This window comes from Hipposideros armiger, unplaced genomic scaffold, assembly GCF_001890085.2.
Source record: "Hipposideros armiger isolate ML-2016 unplaced genomic scaffold, ASM189008v1 scaffold_93, whole genome shotgun sequence".
In the NCBI taxonomy this organism is placed as follows: Eukaryota; Metazoa; Chordata; class Mammalia; order Chiroptera; family Hipposideridae; genus Hipposideros; species Hipposideros armiger.
In genome coordinates this window covers 2,046,156-2,064,059 of record NW_017731443.1, presented here as the reverse complement: position 1 = coordinate 2,064,059, position 17,904 = coordinate 2,046,156, and the positions used below count along the sequence as shown (strand labels likewise).

The 17,904-nt window shown below is 49.0% G+C and overlaps 1 protein-coding gene and 1 long non-coding RNA gene across 2 annotated transcripts; one reads left to right on the top strand and one right to left on the bottom strand.

Annotated features, from left to right (window-relative positions):
* The first annotated feature begins 123 nt into the window (after positions 1-123).
* Positions 124-16,939, top strand: LOC109384164 (solute carrier family 22 member 20). Its single transcript, XM_019645202.1, has 10 exons — positions 124-498; positions 573-676; positions 2,126-2,280; positions 4,434-4,602; positions 5,323-5,446; positions 6,726-6,841; positions 7,879-8,093; positions 9,799-9,907; positions 10,089-10,292; positions 16,694-16,939. The coding sequence occupies exons 1-10, from the start codon at positions 124-126 to the stop codon at positions 16,788-16,790; spliced, it is 1,668 nt and encodes a 555-aa protein (XP_019500747.1). The 3' UTR covers positions 16,791-16,939.
* LOC109384165 (uncharacterized) lies at positions 14,358-17,091 on the bottom strand. The gene is made up of 3 exons (XR_002124349.1): positions 17,053-17,091; positions 16,383-16,550; positions 14,358-14,842 (listed from the first exon to the last, which is right to left on the bottom strand). It is a non-coding gene; the product is annotated as an uncharacterized LOC109384165 (long non-coding RNA).
* Positions 17,092-17,904: the final 813 nt, after the last annotated feature.

The following is a 17,904-nucleotide window of genomic DNA, read 5'->3' as shown; positions in this document are numbered from 1 at the left end:
AACTGGACCCCTCCGGGCGTCTGTGGTCCTAATCTTGGGCCTGTTCCTCTGCCTCCCAGAGCTCCGACCCAGCCCCTTTACTTAAGGGCCCTGTAGGCTGGGCCTCGGGTCGGGCCTGAGGCCATGGCCTTTACAGACCTGCTGGACGCCCTGGGCGGCGTGGGCCGCTTCCAGCTCATCTACACAGCCCTGCTGCTGCTGCCCTGCTGCCTGCTGGCCTGCCACAACTTCCTGCAGAACTTCACAGCTGCCGTGCCCGGCCATTACTGCCAGGGCCCTGCCAACTACACTGCAGCCGCCACCAACAACTCGGGTGCCTGGCTGAGGGCCACCATACCCTTGGACCAGCTTGGGGCCCCTGAGCCATGCCAACGCTTCATGGAGCCTCAGTGGGCCCTCCTGAACCCCAACACCTCCATTCATGGGGTGGCCACCGAGGGCTGCAAGGATGGCTGGGTCTACGACCGCAGTGTTTTCTCATCCACCATCGTGATGGAGGTCTGAGGGGGCTGGGGTGGCGTGGAGGGCTGCTGCCCAAGGCTGTAGCTCGAGCGTCCCTCTCTCCTCTGCAGTGGGATCTGGTGTGTGAGGCCCGCACCCTCCGTGACCTGGCTCAGTCCATCTACATGGCCGGGGTGCTGGTGGGCGCCGCCATCTTTGGCAGCCTTGCAGACAGGTGAGCCTTGGGGGACGAGCATCCCAGCCACCCAGCATGGGCCAGAAAGCCCCCAGCCTTCATTCATTTTTCTTTATTAATGTTTATTCATAGATTTAAAAATAGATAATACATATATGAGTAATACATTCACATGGTTCAAAATTCCAGAAGGTGCAAGACAGTGTGTAGGGAAGCATCCCTCTGCCACTCCTACCCGCCTTCCAGTAACTTCTGGAGGGCAGCCCCATCTCTATGTACCTGACCAGAGATATTTTATGATCTTATGCAACCCAAGCGAACGTGTATATATGCTCCAGCCCCCCTTTTCTTTACAAATGCTGGCACATGCCACGTATGGTTCTGTACCTGGCTTTTTCCTCACCCTGAGGCCTCTGCATTTTCCTTTGGAAAGCACTTTCCCGTCCTCCCTGCTGTCTGTGCTGTGCCCACTGTAGGGATGAGCCAGAACTAACCGTACCGGCCCCTAATGACGAGAGACGTCCAGGAAATGCAAACAGTGCGGGGCTCTGCTGGAGTCAGCTCCCACACCTCCTTCTCTGTCCTTGTCTTTCTCCTTCCTTCCCACCTCTTCCTCCCCTTCTCTCCTCTCACTGTTGTCAGTTCAGGTTCCAGACCCCACACCCTGGAGTGTGCTGCAGGCCTCAGGCCCTTCGTGGGCAGCTCTGTCATAGCCCTTATCACACTGTGATATGACACATCCTGGTCTTTCTGAGTATGAGCTTGTATCTTATCCATAGTGTCTTGTATGTCACTAGTGCCCAGCTCAGGCCTGTCACTTAGAGGTGATCCATGCACTTTTGTGTAAATGAATAAATGAATGAATGAGTGAATGAATGAGTAAGTGTAGCATGGGTGTGTGTAAAAAAATGCTGCCCTGCTGGGCCCTCACAAATGGGGCAGTGCCAAGGCCAGAGTGTAATAAACCTGCTACCTTGGCCTTGGGCCTCTCTGTCGTGTGACAAGCCCTACCCTAGCCTGGCCTCCCCAACGTGACTAATTCAAATAAAGACTTGATCCTGGGGTCCTGCTCCCTCCAGCCTAGGCCCCACCAAAAGCTCGCTGCCTTTGAGTTCTGGTTTGAGGCCTCCCTCCAGCCAGAGATTCACTCAGGAGACCCTCTCACCACCCTCTCTACCTGCCTCTGGGCCTTTGCAGAATCCCTGCCTTTCCCTAACCCTGGAAGATTAGGGGATGGGTAGAGAAGCAGAAATAGTCCTTGAGTGAAGGAATGAGGGAGGGGATACACCTTTTCATTTCCAATTTTCTTCCACTCCACACTTCTCCCTCTGTGACCAACCTCCACCTCCAATGCCTGGGTCCTAGCCGATGAGCGCTTCTGTTATGGAAGAGTGGCTTTCGGGGGGCAGTGGCCAGGGGAGCTTCCTTTCACCCTCCCTCAACTACCCCCGAGGGGGACCCTGACCCTGTGCCCATGGCCTGGCTCAGGCTGGGCCGCAAGGCCCCCCTGGTCTGGTCATACCTGCAGCTGGCGGTTTCCGGGGCGGCCACGGCGTACTTCAGGTCCTTCATTGCCTACTGCGTCTTCCGGTTCCTGATGGGCATGACCTTCTCCGGCATCATTCTCAACTCCCTCTCCCTGGGTGAGTCCAGCCAAGGAGGGGGCCGGAGGGGAGGGGGGCTCATGGAAGGGGACTTGGCAGCCCCACCATCAGACATCCTACCTGTTTCGTTGTGTGGGATTCTCATCCATTGACCTCAGCTCAGAACCTTCCAATAACCTTCTTGGGAGACCTGGACTCTCAGGGGCGGCCCCACCAGCAGTGAGCGTGGACCCTGGGTAGTGATTTGCCATATTTGCAAGCTGAGAGAGTTGGGTTTATTTCCTGTGTGAGTTAGTCAACAATAACCATTTACTAAACACCTACTGTATACTAGGCTCAGTGTGGAGACACAGAAGTGAGGTGAGACACAGTGGTCCCCAGGGCTGCAGGAAGCCCTGAGATTACTCGTATGTGGCTCCCAAGAGGGCGGGATTCACCCGGACTTCAAAGGTGGTGACTCCTTAAGACCATGGCGGAGACCTGCCCACCCCACACTCTATATACACACAGCCTACACAGACAACACACACACCTACATACCCCTATACACACACGCACACATATACACCACCACCACCACCACCACCATCATAGGCCAGGCGTGGTCCTAAGCGGTGAGAGGCAGCACTGAACAGAACAGGGTCAGTATTTTTGCGCAGGAAGACAGATGACAAACAACACAAAAACGGAGTTATATGGTGTGTTAGATAGTGATAAGTTTCAAATATACGGTGATAGAAGGAGCGCTGACTCTGGGTGGTAAACACACAACATGATATAAAGATGATGTATTATAGAATTGTACACCCGAAACCTATGTAACTTTACTAACAATTGTCACCCCCAATAAACTTTAATTAAAAAAATTAAAAAAGAAGGTCATGAGTGCTAGAGAGGAAACTAAAGCCCAGAAAGGGAATAAGTATGTCTGCGGTGAAGGGAAAAGTGCAGTTTTCACTGGAGTGGTCAGGAAAAGGCCACACTGAGAGGCGTCACTTTGAACAAAGCCCGAAGGGGGAAGGAAGGGCATGGCTCCAGGAAAAGAACATTCCAGGAAAGACCCTGAGCGGGGAGTGTGCCCAGTGGGCTCAAGAGCAAGGAGTTCCTTGTGATGGAGCAGAGCCGAGACTGGGTCAGGGAGACTGGGGACAGAGGGTAGATCCTTATGTCTTGTGGCCACTTAAGGACTTTGGCTTTGCCTCTGAGTGAGGTGGGAGCCTCTGGAGGGTCCTGAGCTGAGGAGAGGCCTGGCCTGATCTGACTTAGCATTTGTCAGGATCCCTTTGGCTGCCATGCGGCCAAAGGACAGAAGCAGGTAGGCCAGTTCCAAGGCTCTTGTGGTTACCCAGTGAGAGGCGAGGCTGGCTTGGGCCAATGTGTAGCAGCAGAGGAGACAGGAAGAGCTCAGATCCTGGCTCCGTTCTGCAGGTAGAAGCAACAGGATTTGCTGATAGACTGGACACATAGCTGGCCGCTCACTGGAAAGAAGCGTTCTCATCAGTTCATTATGGTTGCATTGTAAGAGTGCGCCATGATTTATTTACCTGTCCCCCATGGATGGACATTTAGGTTGTTTCCAAGTTTTACTATTTACCAAAAAAAAAAAAAAATCACATAATTAAGAGCCATTATATTTATTATACTTCCTTTTCTACCAACTGTTCACATCTTTGCCCTTTTTTTTTTTTTTTTTTTGGTTTGTTGGTTGTTTTCCTATGAATTTGTAAGAACTCTTCCAATATTAGGAAAATTTGCCCTTTATCTGTTATTTGAGTTGCAGGTTTTCTCTTTGTCTTTTTTTTGGCTGACATTATAACTTTGCTTATGGTGGTTTGTTGGGGGTTTTTTTTATACAGACACTTCTTATTTTTGTAAAGTCAAGTTTCTTATCTTTCCTTTTATTGTTTCTGAGTTTTTTAAAATTCTTAGAAAAGCCTTTCCTGACTCTAGGATTGAAAAAAAAAACCTACCATAATTTCTCCTAATATTTTTGTGGTTTTATTGTTTACATTTGGGTCTTTGGCCCACCTAGGATTTACCTGGGTATAGGAGTGAGCTCAGGACAACTTTGCCTATGTCTCAGTGAGTCTCTGAGATAATTTCAAGAGGTCACCGTCATTACAGAGGGAGCGGATGAATTAAACAACCGCCTGAGCGATGAGTCCACTAAGCCTGTTGTGGTTCCCTTGCAGTTGTGGAGTGGATGCCCACCCGGGGCCGCACTGTGGCAGGGGTCCTGCTGGGGTTCTCCTTCACCCTGGGTCAGCTCATCCTGGCTGGAGTGGCATACCTGATCCGCCCATGGCGCTGGCTGCAGTTTGCTGTCTCTATTCCTTTCCTCGCCTTCTTCCTCTATTCCTGGTATGTCCTAAGCAGAGTGGGTGGGGGAGGGTGCACCTGTGTGGCTGAGCCCTCACCTGTCCCTCTGGGAGGCTTGGGGTGTGCAGTGACTGGGACCTGCTGCACGTGGTGGGGCCACAGGCTGCCAAATACACATATGGCTATGGGGGAGCTCCAGTAAAATCCCTTACGTTAGCACGGGGCTCCAGAAATACAAGTGCTTTTACCTTCAACTCCTTTGTGCCTCACAACAACTCCATGGCATTTTATAGGAGGGGAACTGAGGCACAGCCCAGGGAGGGCCCATGCCTTATTCAAGGCCACACACCAGGGTCAGAACTAGGTTCAAAACCAGATCTGTGGGGCCGGCCAAGTGGCTCAGTTCGTTAAGAGCTCTCTCAAGAGTGCGAGCTCTGAGCAACAGCAGTTCAATTCCCAGCCCGAGCTGAGCTGCCGCTGAGCTGCCAACCGGTGGCTGGATGGCTCAGCTAAAAAAAAAAAAAACAAAAAAAACAACAACCCCAGATCTGTGGAAGTCAAGGTCCCATGTAATCTCTAAGTACCCTCAGTTATACACAAAAGGGAAGCCGGTATGTCCTCCAGTCTTCCTGATCCTGCAGACAGCAGGACATTTACCTTTGTGAGGCTCTGAAAGAAAGTAAACAAAGGCTACTTGGGTTTGCGGAATGAAGTGAGCTCCACTCAGCCCTGGGTCATTCTTCAACCTTCTCTTGGTCCCAGGTGGTTGCCAGAGTCATCCCGATGGCTCCTCCTTCACGGCAAGGCCCAGCTAGCTGTGCAGAACCTGCGGAAGGTGGCAACCATGAATGGGAGAAAGGAGGAAGGGGAAAGGCTGACCCAAAAGGTAGGCAGGATGGCTGAAAGGATGGGTAGTTTTCAGTTTTGCTGGTGGCCTTGAGATACAGCTTCCCAGGACTCACCCACCATCCATCCAGGTGAAGAGGCTGGGAATAAACAGAGTGGGAAGAGTTCCTGTGTGGGAGAGATGATTAACCATTGGATGGGTGTGTGACCTGGGATAAAAAATTTCACTGCTTTGTTCATCAGACTATTCATCTGTGCAATGGGAAATAACCCAACTCATATTGGCATCCAGCTGAAATTTAAATAAAATACTAAAAGCAATGAAAATATTAAAATAGAGATCATCGAATGAAATTATTCAAGAATCAAAAATAGAAATGCTATTTATTATAAATATTATTTGTGATAAGATAGTTACCATTTATTATAAATAAGTACCATTTATCAAGCCCCATGGTAGGCACTATGCTAAGGGCTTTACATACACAACCTTATTTAATGTCTCACTTTTGCTGATGAGGAAACTGAAGTTTGGATGGGTCAGGTAATTTGCCTAAGAACACACAATGGGAAGTGGCAGAATGCCTGCTCATAACCATTGGCCAAGACTGTCTCAGAGCCTCTACCAGGAATAGGGTGTGAGGGTCCCACTGGAACCACAGGTAACTATTTCAGCCTAATCAAGAGGCAGTTCAGGGGCCGGCCGAATGGCGCGTTGGTTAAGAGCTGGCTTGGGACGCCAGAGGGCCAGTGACACTGCCCTCTACAGCTAAGATGCTGAACAACAGCTCAACCTGGAGTTGGACTGCCATGAGTCGCTGGCGACAGCATAGGCTGCAGCCCCTGCTGCAGTGGGTTGCCATGGGCTACCGTGTGTAGCCAGCAGCCGCTGTGAGTGGCCGTCCAGAAGCCGGCAACTGATCTGCCTGTCTGGGAAGAGCGCAATGATGGTGCCAACTTGGGCCAGTGAAGCAACGTCCTCCACAACTAGACTGAAGAACAAAAGGACAGCAACTTGTCTGTTCCCCTTCCCCCAATTCCCCAGTGATGTTCCCATCACCTAATAAAAATCTTTAAAAAAAAAAAAAAAAAGAGGCAGTTCAGGAGACTTGGGACTCATGTTGGAGCCTCTGCTTCATCCCAAGGCCCTGGAAACAGCCTGTTGAGGGCCATCAGTCCCAGAAAGGACAGGAGACTAAGGCCAGCCATCTTGCCAGGGACCTTGACCTTGGTCCTCCTCTCCATGGATGAAGGGATACCCAGCAGGGAAATAGGGTCCCAGATCCCTCTTTTCCCCTGACCGAGCTTTCCTTGCCCAGGTGGTGAGCTCCTACATCCAGAGTGAGTTTACAAGCGCCCGCACCTCCAACTCGGTCTTGGACCTCTTCCGAACCCCAGCCATCCGCAAGGTCACATGCTGTCTCATGCTGGTCTGGTAGGTGATGGGCTCATGACCAAGTCTTTCACCTGAGAAAAGGACACACCTTTTGTCCCCACTAACTCTTAAATATGCTTAGTGTAACGAGCAGGTGAGCCTTGTGAATTCAATCCTGCTCCAAATCCTTTCTCCAGGGTCCTCTGGCCCTTTACTGGGTGCTGACATATGGTCACGGATGAGATGTCCATGTTGACCTAGGGACCCCACATCCGGGCATGGGTCTCACCTGGGTAGGGGCACCTATTAGAATCACCTGCACAGCTTTTCCAAAATGCACCATGTCTCATCCTGATGTGCCCTTAGGGATGTCCAGGGGATTCTGGGAAGTGTCCCCACTCTGGAAAAACTCTTATGGGTCCAGAAGGGGACAACAGGAAACAATAATTTCTCTGATGTATGACAAGTGTCCTAATAACAGTCCTCCTGATTGGGGCTGCTGAGGGCTTCACACAGGAGATGCCATTTAGGTGGGTTTTAATAGAGTTTGCCAGATGAGTAGGAAAGAACTCCTAACAGGTACATAGATAGGCAGGAAGATGTGAAATGGACAAAAATACTAAGGCAACCCCTACCTTAGCACAGACTGGAACCTCACAAATCCCAAAGGAAGGGACTGATTAAAACAAAAACAAAACAAAAACCATTTCATTTTGCCTGACAGGATGTCCTGGGCGTTTAAATAACAGGGGTTGGTATTTATGAAGCAGGGAATGCAGGCTACAAACTATCTGTTCTCTTGAGCAGTCCCGGGCACTCTCTTTAGTGGTAACCAGGTGGGCTCGGGTAGACCAGACTCTCCAGGTCACCTGGAGCAAGTCAGCCGGCCTCCCGTGCCTTAGTTTCCTACTTAAGCACCTGCCCTTAAGGTCCTTGTGAGGATTGAAAGTTCAGACATGTAACCCCACACCTGGCCCTGGGAAACGCTCAGGTAAAGTGTTTGTTCTCTGATTTGCGTTTGGGGCTGTGTCCCTGTGCACTGGAAATGTGGGGTTGTCCCCCACGCTGAAGTGGGACTATCTTGCTGCCCCTCCCAGGTTCTCCAACTCCATGGCTTACTACGGCCTGGCCATGGACCTGCAGAAGTTTGGGCTCAGCGTCTACGTGGTGCAGGTTCTGTTTGGGGTCATAGACATCCCGGCCATGCTGGTGGCCACCACCACCATGATTTATGTGGGCCGCCGAGCTACAGTAGCCTCCTTCCTCATCCTGGCCGGGCTCATGGTGATTGCCAACATGTTTGTGCCAGAAGGTGAGCCACCTGCTTCTGCCATTACCTTCTGGGAGCCTCTGGGGTTTGCTGGACAACAAATATAACAAGGGAACAAGGCTGAGAGATATTTTTTCCGGATCTGGAAAGAAAGTGAATGTCAGTTACTAAAGTTTTAGTTAAGCACTCAGTGCCCAGCATCAACGTCATGGTGGAGACTCTGCAAAGAACATGAATCTGCTCTCAAATCATTTACCATCTTGTCAGGGAGATTACACTGATGCATAAAAACAACTGGAGAGGCAAAGGGCTGGCTGGTTTGTGTCCACTGGGAGCCTGGCCCTGCAGCATCTCAAGGGCTGAGGAGTTCAAGCCTGAACCTCAGTCTTGGGCCCTGGAACAGTGGTTTGCAAACCTGCCTGTAATTATTACCACCTGAAGGCCTTTGAAAACTCGCAATGCCCAGGGGCCCCAGCCCCATGTGGTGAGTCTCAGGAGTGGGACCTAACCCTCAGTATTTAAAAAACTGTCCAGTGAGTCCAGCAAGAAGCCAAGGTTGAATATCAGAGTCGTAGAGTGTGTGCTGAGCTGAGGGCCCCAGCTGTGACCCCAGCTGGCACCATGGCCTTGGGCAGGGTGTCTGATTTCTCTGTGCTTCAGTTCCTCCCTGTAACATGGATAGACTATTGCTATTGGTATTTTGACATATTTTTTTCCAATCTTTTTTCCTATTTTTAGATTTTGTATTTGACATAATTGAGATACTACTATATGTGTATATGTACAACAATATAAAAAGGATTATATACATGTATATATGTGTGTATACATGTAAAATGTACCCATTTTCACATTATATGTTATATATGTTATACACATATATATATACACACATGCTTTTCCATGTTAGTACAAATGTTTCATGACTCTCACTTTATATTATTGTATGATATTTCATCTACTGTAGATTGCTGTTTTTCAATTCTGGCTTCACATTAGAGTCTCCTGGAGAATTAAAAAAAAAAATTACCCTAACTTGAGCCCAGCCCCAAGAGACTTTGATATAACGGAGATGGGTAGGGCCGGGGTATGGTTGCTTTATAGAATACCCCCTCCTGTTTCCAGTGTGTGGCTGGAGCTGCCGTCAAACCCAGAGGCCATGCCATAGCCCGATGGTGGACATAGACACTGGGGTTGAGCTGTTTATCACCAACAGCATGACAAGCGTATTAGTAACGGTGGTGACAGCAAACATTTAATGAGCGCTAAGCACTTTGCACTCAAGACATCGTGTCAACCTTATGACAAGCCCACAAAGCAGGTGCTGGTATTTTCCTCATTTTACCAGTGAGCACAGGTTAATAGTGAACAACTTCACTCAGCTGGGTCAGAGAAGGGACTTGAAACCAAGTTTAACTCCAAAGCTTGTTCTGGCTCCCCAGAAGGACTTTGTGACAGATGGAAATAGGACAGGAAGGAGGCAGAGGTCAGGGAAGGGCAGTGTGGGGACTTCTAGGTCCCAGGGGGGAACGTGAGGTGGCGGAAATCCTAATTCTCTCTCTCCTGGTTTTGGGCTCCTTGCCCACCACCTCTAAGCTTCCTCCTGCTCCCTCCCCTCACCCCTTCCCCTCCTGTGTCCTCTACCCCCACCACTACCCACCTCTGCCTCCCTGCTCCCCTTTTGGGCTCTGAGCCACCCCCTCCCACAGCTCTGTTTCCCCCTCCACTCCACCCTCCCCACCACCAGATATGCAAACCCTGCGGACAGCCCAGGCAGCGCTGGGCAAAGGCTGCCTGGCCAGCTCCTTCATCTGCGTGTACCTGTTCACAGGAGAGCTGTACCCCACGGAGATCAGGTGGGTGCCTGGGGGAGGCAGAGGAGTGTCTGCCCCAGTCTGGGAGCCCCTGGCATTCTGGTTGACATTCCTAGCAAGCCCAGCAGGACCCCTCTTTCCTTTCTGCTCTGCCCCCTGGCACTCCCAGCCCTTTGGGGGTGTCCAGGCCTCGGCCACTGACCTGTCCACATTCCTCCGACAGGCAAATGGGGATGGGCTTTGCTTCAGTCAACGCCCGCCTCGGGGGCCTGGTGGCGCCCCTGATCACCACGGTTGGGGAGTTCAGCGCTATCCTGCCGCCTGTGTGCTTTGGGGCCACCTCGATCCTGGCTGGTCTGGCCGTCTGCTTCCTGGCTGAGACCCGCAATGCACCCCTGGTGGAGACCATTGTGGCAATGGAGAGGAGGTAAGGGGCCTCTGGGCACAGTGTCAGGGAGGGGTGGCCAAACAGGCTGGGGTTCCTGTGAAACAGCTGAGAGGCAGAGAGTGTCCTCCAGCTGCTGCTAACGCGTCACGGCAGGGCCAGTGAGGGCTGTGAGGGAATGACCGGCCATGCCTCCCGCCTTCGTCTGCAGAGGCTTCGCTTTCCACAAGAACAGACCCAACAATGAACAGTGCAGTAGAAACAGGAATCAATTGTAGATTGGGAATAATAAGAAGGTGCATCGATGTGAAGCCTGGCAGAGAAGTGGGGGTGATGGTTTGAGGGAGGAGAAGGGGCCGCAGTTTGAAGCAAAGGCAGGCCCATGTGGCTGCCAAGGCTTTGAACTTGGCTCAGAGCTTCCTGGCAACAGAAAGGGCGACCCTGTTAATGATTTTTTTCTTATTGTCAGAGAGGGAAAACAATACCAGTTCTTTGGGGAAAGTGAAGCTTTTCTTAGCACTAGAAGAAATTTCTCTCATTGGTCTCTAGAGAGGTGACTGAGTAAGGTGACAGCAAAGTCCTTGACAATGTTTCTAAAATAAGTGCCAGAGGGGACTTAATATGGTTTCTTGAAGCATTTCTCAGCAACAGTAGGCTCAGTGAAGACGCTGAGTTTTGGGGAGCAGGCGTGAGGAAGGTAACAGGGCCCCAGTCTGTAGCTTTCTCTGACAGTCTAGCTTGATCCCACAGCTGAACCCATTTAAGCCAGGAGGACTATATGGGGGGACTGTGTTTGAAGCCCTTAAAAATGACCCCCCAGGAACATCCCATGTCTAACCTGAGCTGTGGACAAAGGCTGGACTCGCACAGATCAAGGATATTTTCCTTGACAAGTCCTGTCAATTCTGCCTCCAAAATATGTTTTGAATCTGCCCATCCCTCTCCACCCCCATGGCCATCCCCTTCTTCCTGGTCACCATCATCTTTTGTCTGGACAGCTACAAAAGCCCCAGATCCTCCCCTGTCCCTCCCCACTTGACACCCTACACAGCACTTAGTGTGAAAGGCTCATCATATAAAGAGTCACATCACACCCTCCCCAGAGCCCTGCATTACCTCCCTTGGGCATGGAGGATAAAATCTGAAATCTGATAAAAGGGTCTCGGGATCTGACTCCTGCCACCTCCCCCGGGTCAGCCTGGCCACGCTGAGGCTGTTCCCTCTGCCTGGAATGCTCCTCCCTTTGTCCTTTACTGGTTTGACTCCCACTTATCCCACAGATATTTGTCAATAACCCCACCCAGAGCCTGCTTGGAGGTGCTCTGAGATGTTGCCTGAGAGACCCACGTACATGGAAAAATGATTGGAGAAGTGCCCTCCCCCAGAATTACAGAGAGAACCACTGTCATGGTCTGGCCTGGGCATTTTAAAAACCAGATGTGCTTGACCTGGCTATAGAAAAATCCCGGTAATGCCAAATGAAGTTTTAGTTTTAGGTAACATAGTTCCCTTTGATCCTGCCAGGATCAATTTATAATAAAAAAAATACTTCATGCGGCTACTAAATGTGAGCCAATTAAATTTTGCAGACCATTTACTAAGAATAATTAAAATTTGTATAGTAGTTGATAGCAGCCCATTCCTTCTCACAATGATTTGCTGATTGATTGGATCTACTGGAGTTGGTCCTGTCAGGAGTCCATTCCTCCCAGCAGGTGAGTTTGCACAAGATGAAAAGCTAATTGACATCCACAATGCAGGAAGCTTTTAAGCTCAACAGATGTTGCCAAGTAGTCCATATTTATTTTGTATCGCTTTTTATTGCTTATTTTTAAAAATTGTATGTGTGTATGTGAGTGTGATTTGGAACAATCTCAAACGTACAAAAAAAGTGCTAGTGCCAGAAAAAGAACTTTTTTCCTGAACCATATGCGAGAAAGTTGTTGATATCGCTTCCAAATGCTTTCATGTGTATGTCCTCCAGCTAAAGATATTCTCCTACATAACCACAATATAACCACCCCAGTCAGAACATTCAATGTTGATATGTGACTGCCATTTAACCCTCAGACTTCATCCATCCAAGTTTCGCCAGTCCTCCCCGTCTGTCCCCCCTGCCCCTCTGTTGCCCCCAACAACATCCTATAAAGCAGGAGGATCTGGTTCAGAATCTCATTTAGTTGTCGTGTCTCTTTCAGGCTGGTTCTTTGACTTTCATCACTCCAACAATTACACAGGGTTTTATAAATGGAAGCACTAACAAGACTCCACAGAGCACATTTATCTAAGGCTTTCGTAAGAAGAAGGATACAAAACAGTAGGAGAAAAAAAAAACAGGCAAAAGTCAGGAAGTCTCCAGGCACCCAGGTGCACCCCCCGGGGTCCTCTCTTGGTCCCCAGGATGTGTTTCATCTCTGCATCACAAGCTATCAAGATGAATGTGAGATAGCTTATGTCAGAGAAGCCAAGGCACAAGCTTGCTGAGGGGTCTTTTATATGCCACTGGTCACAGCCCAAACCAGCTATGTCACCAGGTAAAGCAGATACAGACCCTGGTGCTTATTTAGAAGTAGAATGGGCCGACAGCCTGGGGAAACAAAGACTGTTCTTGGGTAGACACCAGCGGGAGTGCTTCCAAATGGAACCTTGTCTGTGCAGCTGGTGAGATTAGCGAGTGAATGCTGTTCGGGAAGGCTTTGCAGAGCTGGAGGCTGAGGACTTTACCTGGTGTTTAATCTAGGCTTTTTGAAATCTAATTCATGTATTCAATTATTACTCACTGAGTTCCTACTATGTGCCAGGCACAGTGCTAAGTGTGGGATGTAGAGTGAACAAAACAGATGTGCTCTCTGCCCTCTTGGAGTTTAGGAGTGAGACACATAGAGAACAAATATACACAAATAAATGTGTAATGAAGAGAGAATAACTGAGTGGATGGGGATGCCTCTAGGCTTACAGGAGGAGGGGTTAGCCAGGCTGAGAAGGGGACGTGTGTCCCTGGAGGAGGGAACAGCCTATGCAAGCCTCCTGAGGCCCCAGAGAGTTGAGGGGAGCTGAGTGACAGCCAGTGAGGACTTGAAAGATGGGGCTGGAGTGGTGGCAGGGGCAACCCTGGAGACCACGAGGACAAGTTTTTATTTTTAGTCAGAAGAGAAACCACTGCAGGGCTTGAAGGATGGGATTAATGTGGTCTGATTAATATTTTTCAAAGATCTGTCTGTCCCCTTGGCATTATGAAATCTCAGCCTAAACGGAGGGCCTTGGGTCTGGGCGTTTAGGGAAGTAGCTCCAGGACAGTTTCTCAGCCTGTCCACATGATTATCCACCCACCTCCCACCAAGGAGCCTTTTATATATTTCTTCCTAATCACACCTCACCCTCCCAATAACATTTTAATACCACTGTGTGTCTGTCCATGTACTGTGCTTCTCTGGAAGGCCACAGACCATTGTAATGCTCAGATTTTTTGCCCCCCGCTTCCCCCAAGAACCAGTTTTTTCCCCCTTCGGGGCAATATCACCCCCGTGAAGAATGCATGCTCCCATGACTACGATCACGTGTTCCAACAGCCATAAGGACTCCTTGCAGTTAAGATTTTTAGCGCCCCTAAGAGGCTTATCATCAGATACACATTTGGTATGCCCCTACGTGATTCTCAGGGGTTCTGGTCCATGGGCTTCTTCTAGAACCTGCCCTGGGGTTCTTCTCCATAGCTCCTGTCCAAGCAAACATGAGACAGAAATGCCTCGACTTGTTTTAGTCTGGTAGGAAATGGTGATTCTGGGGAAGGGGAGGCAAGAAAGAGCCTCTCTCATGAGTCATTCAAATGGAGTTTCAGATATTTGGACAATAAGAATTCTAGAACTCCTCAGCCCATCTCGTTTTTCTCAATTTCTAATCCCATCAAATAATTATGAGTGCCAGTCACAGGGCTGGGATGTCAAGGATTAAGATGAGAACAAAATGATCCCTTTCTAAGGTTCGAGTTACCCATCCCCAAGATGGCGGCGAGCCAAGAGGGATTAGCTCTAATATACCTATAACACGGGTTCCTAAAGTAAAGATAAAAGTGGACTTCCTCCAGATTTATTTCATAGGCCGACAAAAATCCATTTGTAAATCATTCATTTCTAAGCAAATTGCTGGATCCTTTGTTAATCACAAGACCAGATATTGTTTCTTCAAAATGGTCTGACTGCCTGGTGTGGCCCTGGGGTCAGCCCCAGTGAGCTGATATCCCAGTATGTTGGAGCCATACAGCAAAAGAACAGTTGACTCACCCTGTTCAAAAAGTCCTTTTGTGTAAAAACAGAACATTCACAAAGGAGAAAACGCCAATAAGAAGTAAACTGAGGAAAAAGTATCTACCTCAGTCATCATCAAAGATGTGCAAATTAAAACAGGAAGATGTCATTTTTAAATATTCAATAAGGAAAGATTTTAAAACATAGTAATAGTGATGCAGGAGATATATGGGGAGGGTGAGGAAACGCCCCTGCATCCTTTCTGGAAGATTCTTTGGCATTATTGATCATGAGCTATAAAAATCTTCAGATTCTTGTAAGCAGCAACGACATTTCCTGGGAACTGCCCTAAGAAAGAAAATAATCTGAAATGTGGACAAAGTTTGTTTATAAAGATATTCATCACAATGCTTAATGTACCAGAAAAAAGTGTAAACTTCTCCCAATGTCCAACAGTTTATTTTGTAAAAGCTAAAAATTATGTTGATGAAGAGTTTTTCATGGCCTGGAGAATGCTTACAATATACTGTTAAACATTATATTATAATTACTTAGTATATTTTCCTAATTATGTTAAGAAACAGAGAAAGAAATATGCTAAAATGGTGACAGTGGTTGCCTCAAAGTATGAGTGACCTTTTATTTTTTCCTGGCTACTTTACATTTTAAAAATTATCTCCAAATTATCTATATTGCACAGGTTTTCTTTAGTAATCAGGGGGAAGAGGCACACAACGAAAAATTTATAAGATTTCAATTAGGTCATTTTTCAGGCACAGGGCAGCCCCCTTTACGCCTAGAAGCTAACGAAGGGATCTGGGTTAGGCAATGCTCCCTAAAGCCTGCCAAGATGGTGAGAAGACCCGGAAGAGAGGCGCCTGGCCTGGAGAAAATTCCAAGGCTCCAACCAGTGCTCTTCCATGGTTCTCCTCCCACCGTAAGGGGGGTCTGGGGAGGTGAGGGGATAGCGTTTCAGCCTTTCAATGTCAGGCTCTCCACCAAGGCCAAAGCCCAGGCCCTTGGCCAGCTAGGACCCCTGCCGCCCTCCTCCTACCCATGGTGCGCACCAGTTGCACAGCTGACCAAGTACTTTTTTAATACTAATTGTGTTATAGTTCAGACATTCAAAAAGAAGATCATGGCTTTCAGGTCACACAAAGGGTCAGCTCTTGTCATCATTGCTCATTCACTACGTTTTAAAAATAGTGTTGAATCTGGAGAATGTCTGCTTCCGGGTTTTCAGGAACCATCTTTTAAAGGATGGGAAATTTATTAAAGAGAACTGGGGTGAAACAGGCCCCGCCTCTCAGCCGCCACCCACAGGCACACAACAGAGAAAACCAACAAGCCCAAAGAACCAAAAGGACAGGCAGGAAGACTAGAAGGCTTAACCGGCACAAAGGAGAGATGTGGGACATTAGAGCGAGAAGAGAGATGTTTCTTTGTGCTTATGTTAAGAAATAATAACACAGAAAAAAGGCTTAATTAGGCTAAATGACTAGAAACAGGGAAGTTAAAAGGAAAGGATAAAAACACTGATAAAACATTTTGAACTTTGAAAAAGTTCTAAAAATGGAGCCAGTGAAAATAAACAAGAGAAACTAGCAAGATAGGGAAATGATTAAAAGAAGAAGATACTGAAAACTGACTATTGGGTAGGGAAACAAACAATTCCCAGTCTGTGCAATACCAGGATACAATTAACTAGAGGAGACCAGAGCGCGAATCATTTCAAAGACCAGAGGGTTAAGAGAGAAAAAGGCCCAATTGCACCTGAGACAGAAAGCTCCAGGGGCAGGCTATACCAGGGGACTTCCCTGCCTGCCCCTCCCCTGACTCTGACCCTCCACCTCTGTCCTTCCCTGCCTCCTGGGATGGCTGACTCTACCTGGGGCACTGGAAGAAGGGCATTGGTGGTGCCCTGGGTCTCTCCTGGTGCTCCCCGTCCATGGCAATTCAGGCCCAGCTGGGTGACCTTGGGTGCATCTGGCCTCGGATCCTCGTTGGAAAACTCTTGGACTCTTCAGCTTTTCCAAGTCTCTGCCAACTGTAAGACCTGAGGAATAGAGCAAGAAAAAGGCTCTGGGACAGTGGAGACACATGCTGTGCGTGGCACAAACACACCCTTGAACATCATGCACATACCACCTCCCTTCTACCTTTCCATGTCATTTTCCATTTGCCTTTTTATTTCCACAGAGTTAAAGAAGGCCTTTCCAGGAAGGATGAAGAAGGGAAAAGAGAAGAAATTTCTCTTCAGCAACTGGGAGCTTCTCCCCTCATAGAAACCATCTAAGCTGCCAAGAGCCTGGCACCTGCTGGCAGCACCTCAGCCTGTGTCCAGGCAGCCCCCAGAGCTTCTCCTGGTGCTGACTGGGGACAAGGTTGGTTGACAACCAAGGTGGCTCTGCCAACCCATGAAAAAGAGTCGCCCACAAACCAGGGCTGGGGCTCCTGGAAGAAATCCGACCAGCAGCAGCTGTTGGCATCAGGAATCTATAGAAAGTCAAGAGAAACTGCTCCCAGGAGCCAAAGGAGGAACTCTCTCCCTTTCTCACCCCTGACTCTGCCCCTTAAAATTTCTCTCTTCATTCTTGTTCCACCTGAAAACACTGTGTCTTTGTAGGGTCAAAGTGACGTTTTTTTCTGCTTCTGGTCCTTCCGCCTACTTGCCCTTGAGGAAATTCCAGAGCTCACTGTGTAGCACTCATTAGGCACGCACTCTCTCCTGCCTTACAGGATAAAAGCTTTCTCTCCCTGTGTGTGACTTACCTCCGCGAGGGCAAATGTCTCCACAGCAAGGCCTTCTTGCCCCTGGCAGTGGGCCTCGCAGGTGGTACATGCTCAATAAATAGTTGATGAATAAATGATGAAGCCAGTCTGGGCAATGATGGAGACCTCTACCAGTGGTGGCATCCTTAGTAACACCATTTTGCAGAAGTCATACAGAGGGGTGAATCTGATCTCAGATCCATTTCCAGCCTAGATGTAGAACCTGTGCCTGCATCTCTGACCTTGACCTTCACCAGAATTCAGATTACATGCATGAGGGATTCAAATCCTGGCCCGTGTTGGCCTTGGGCAAATTTCCTTGTGTAACCCCTTCCTCCTGGAGTTGCTGGAAAAATCAAGCAAAATCAACGCTCAGTCCCCAACAGTCCAAGAAAAAGCAAAAAGGGACTTGTAGGCCGTCTGAGTGGCTCGTTGGTTAAGAGCTGGCTTGGGAGCACCAGCTCTGAGCAGCAGGGCCCCAGTTCGGATCCCACATTAGGGCCAGTGACGCTGCGCCCTCTACAGCTAAGATGGTGAACAGCAGCTCAACCTGGAGCTGGGCTGCTGTGAGTCACTGGCGACGGCGTAGGCTGCTGTGGGGCTACAGTGGGCTGCCATAAGCTACCATGAGTGGCTGG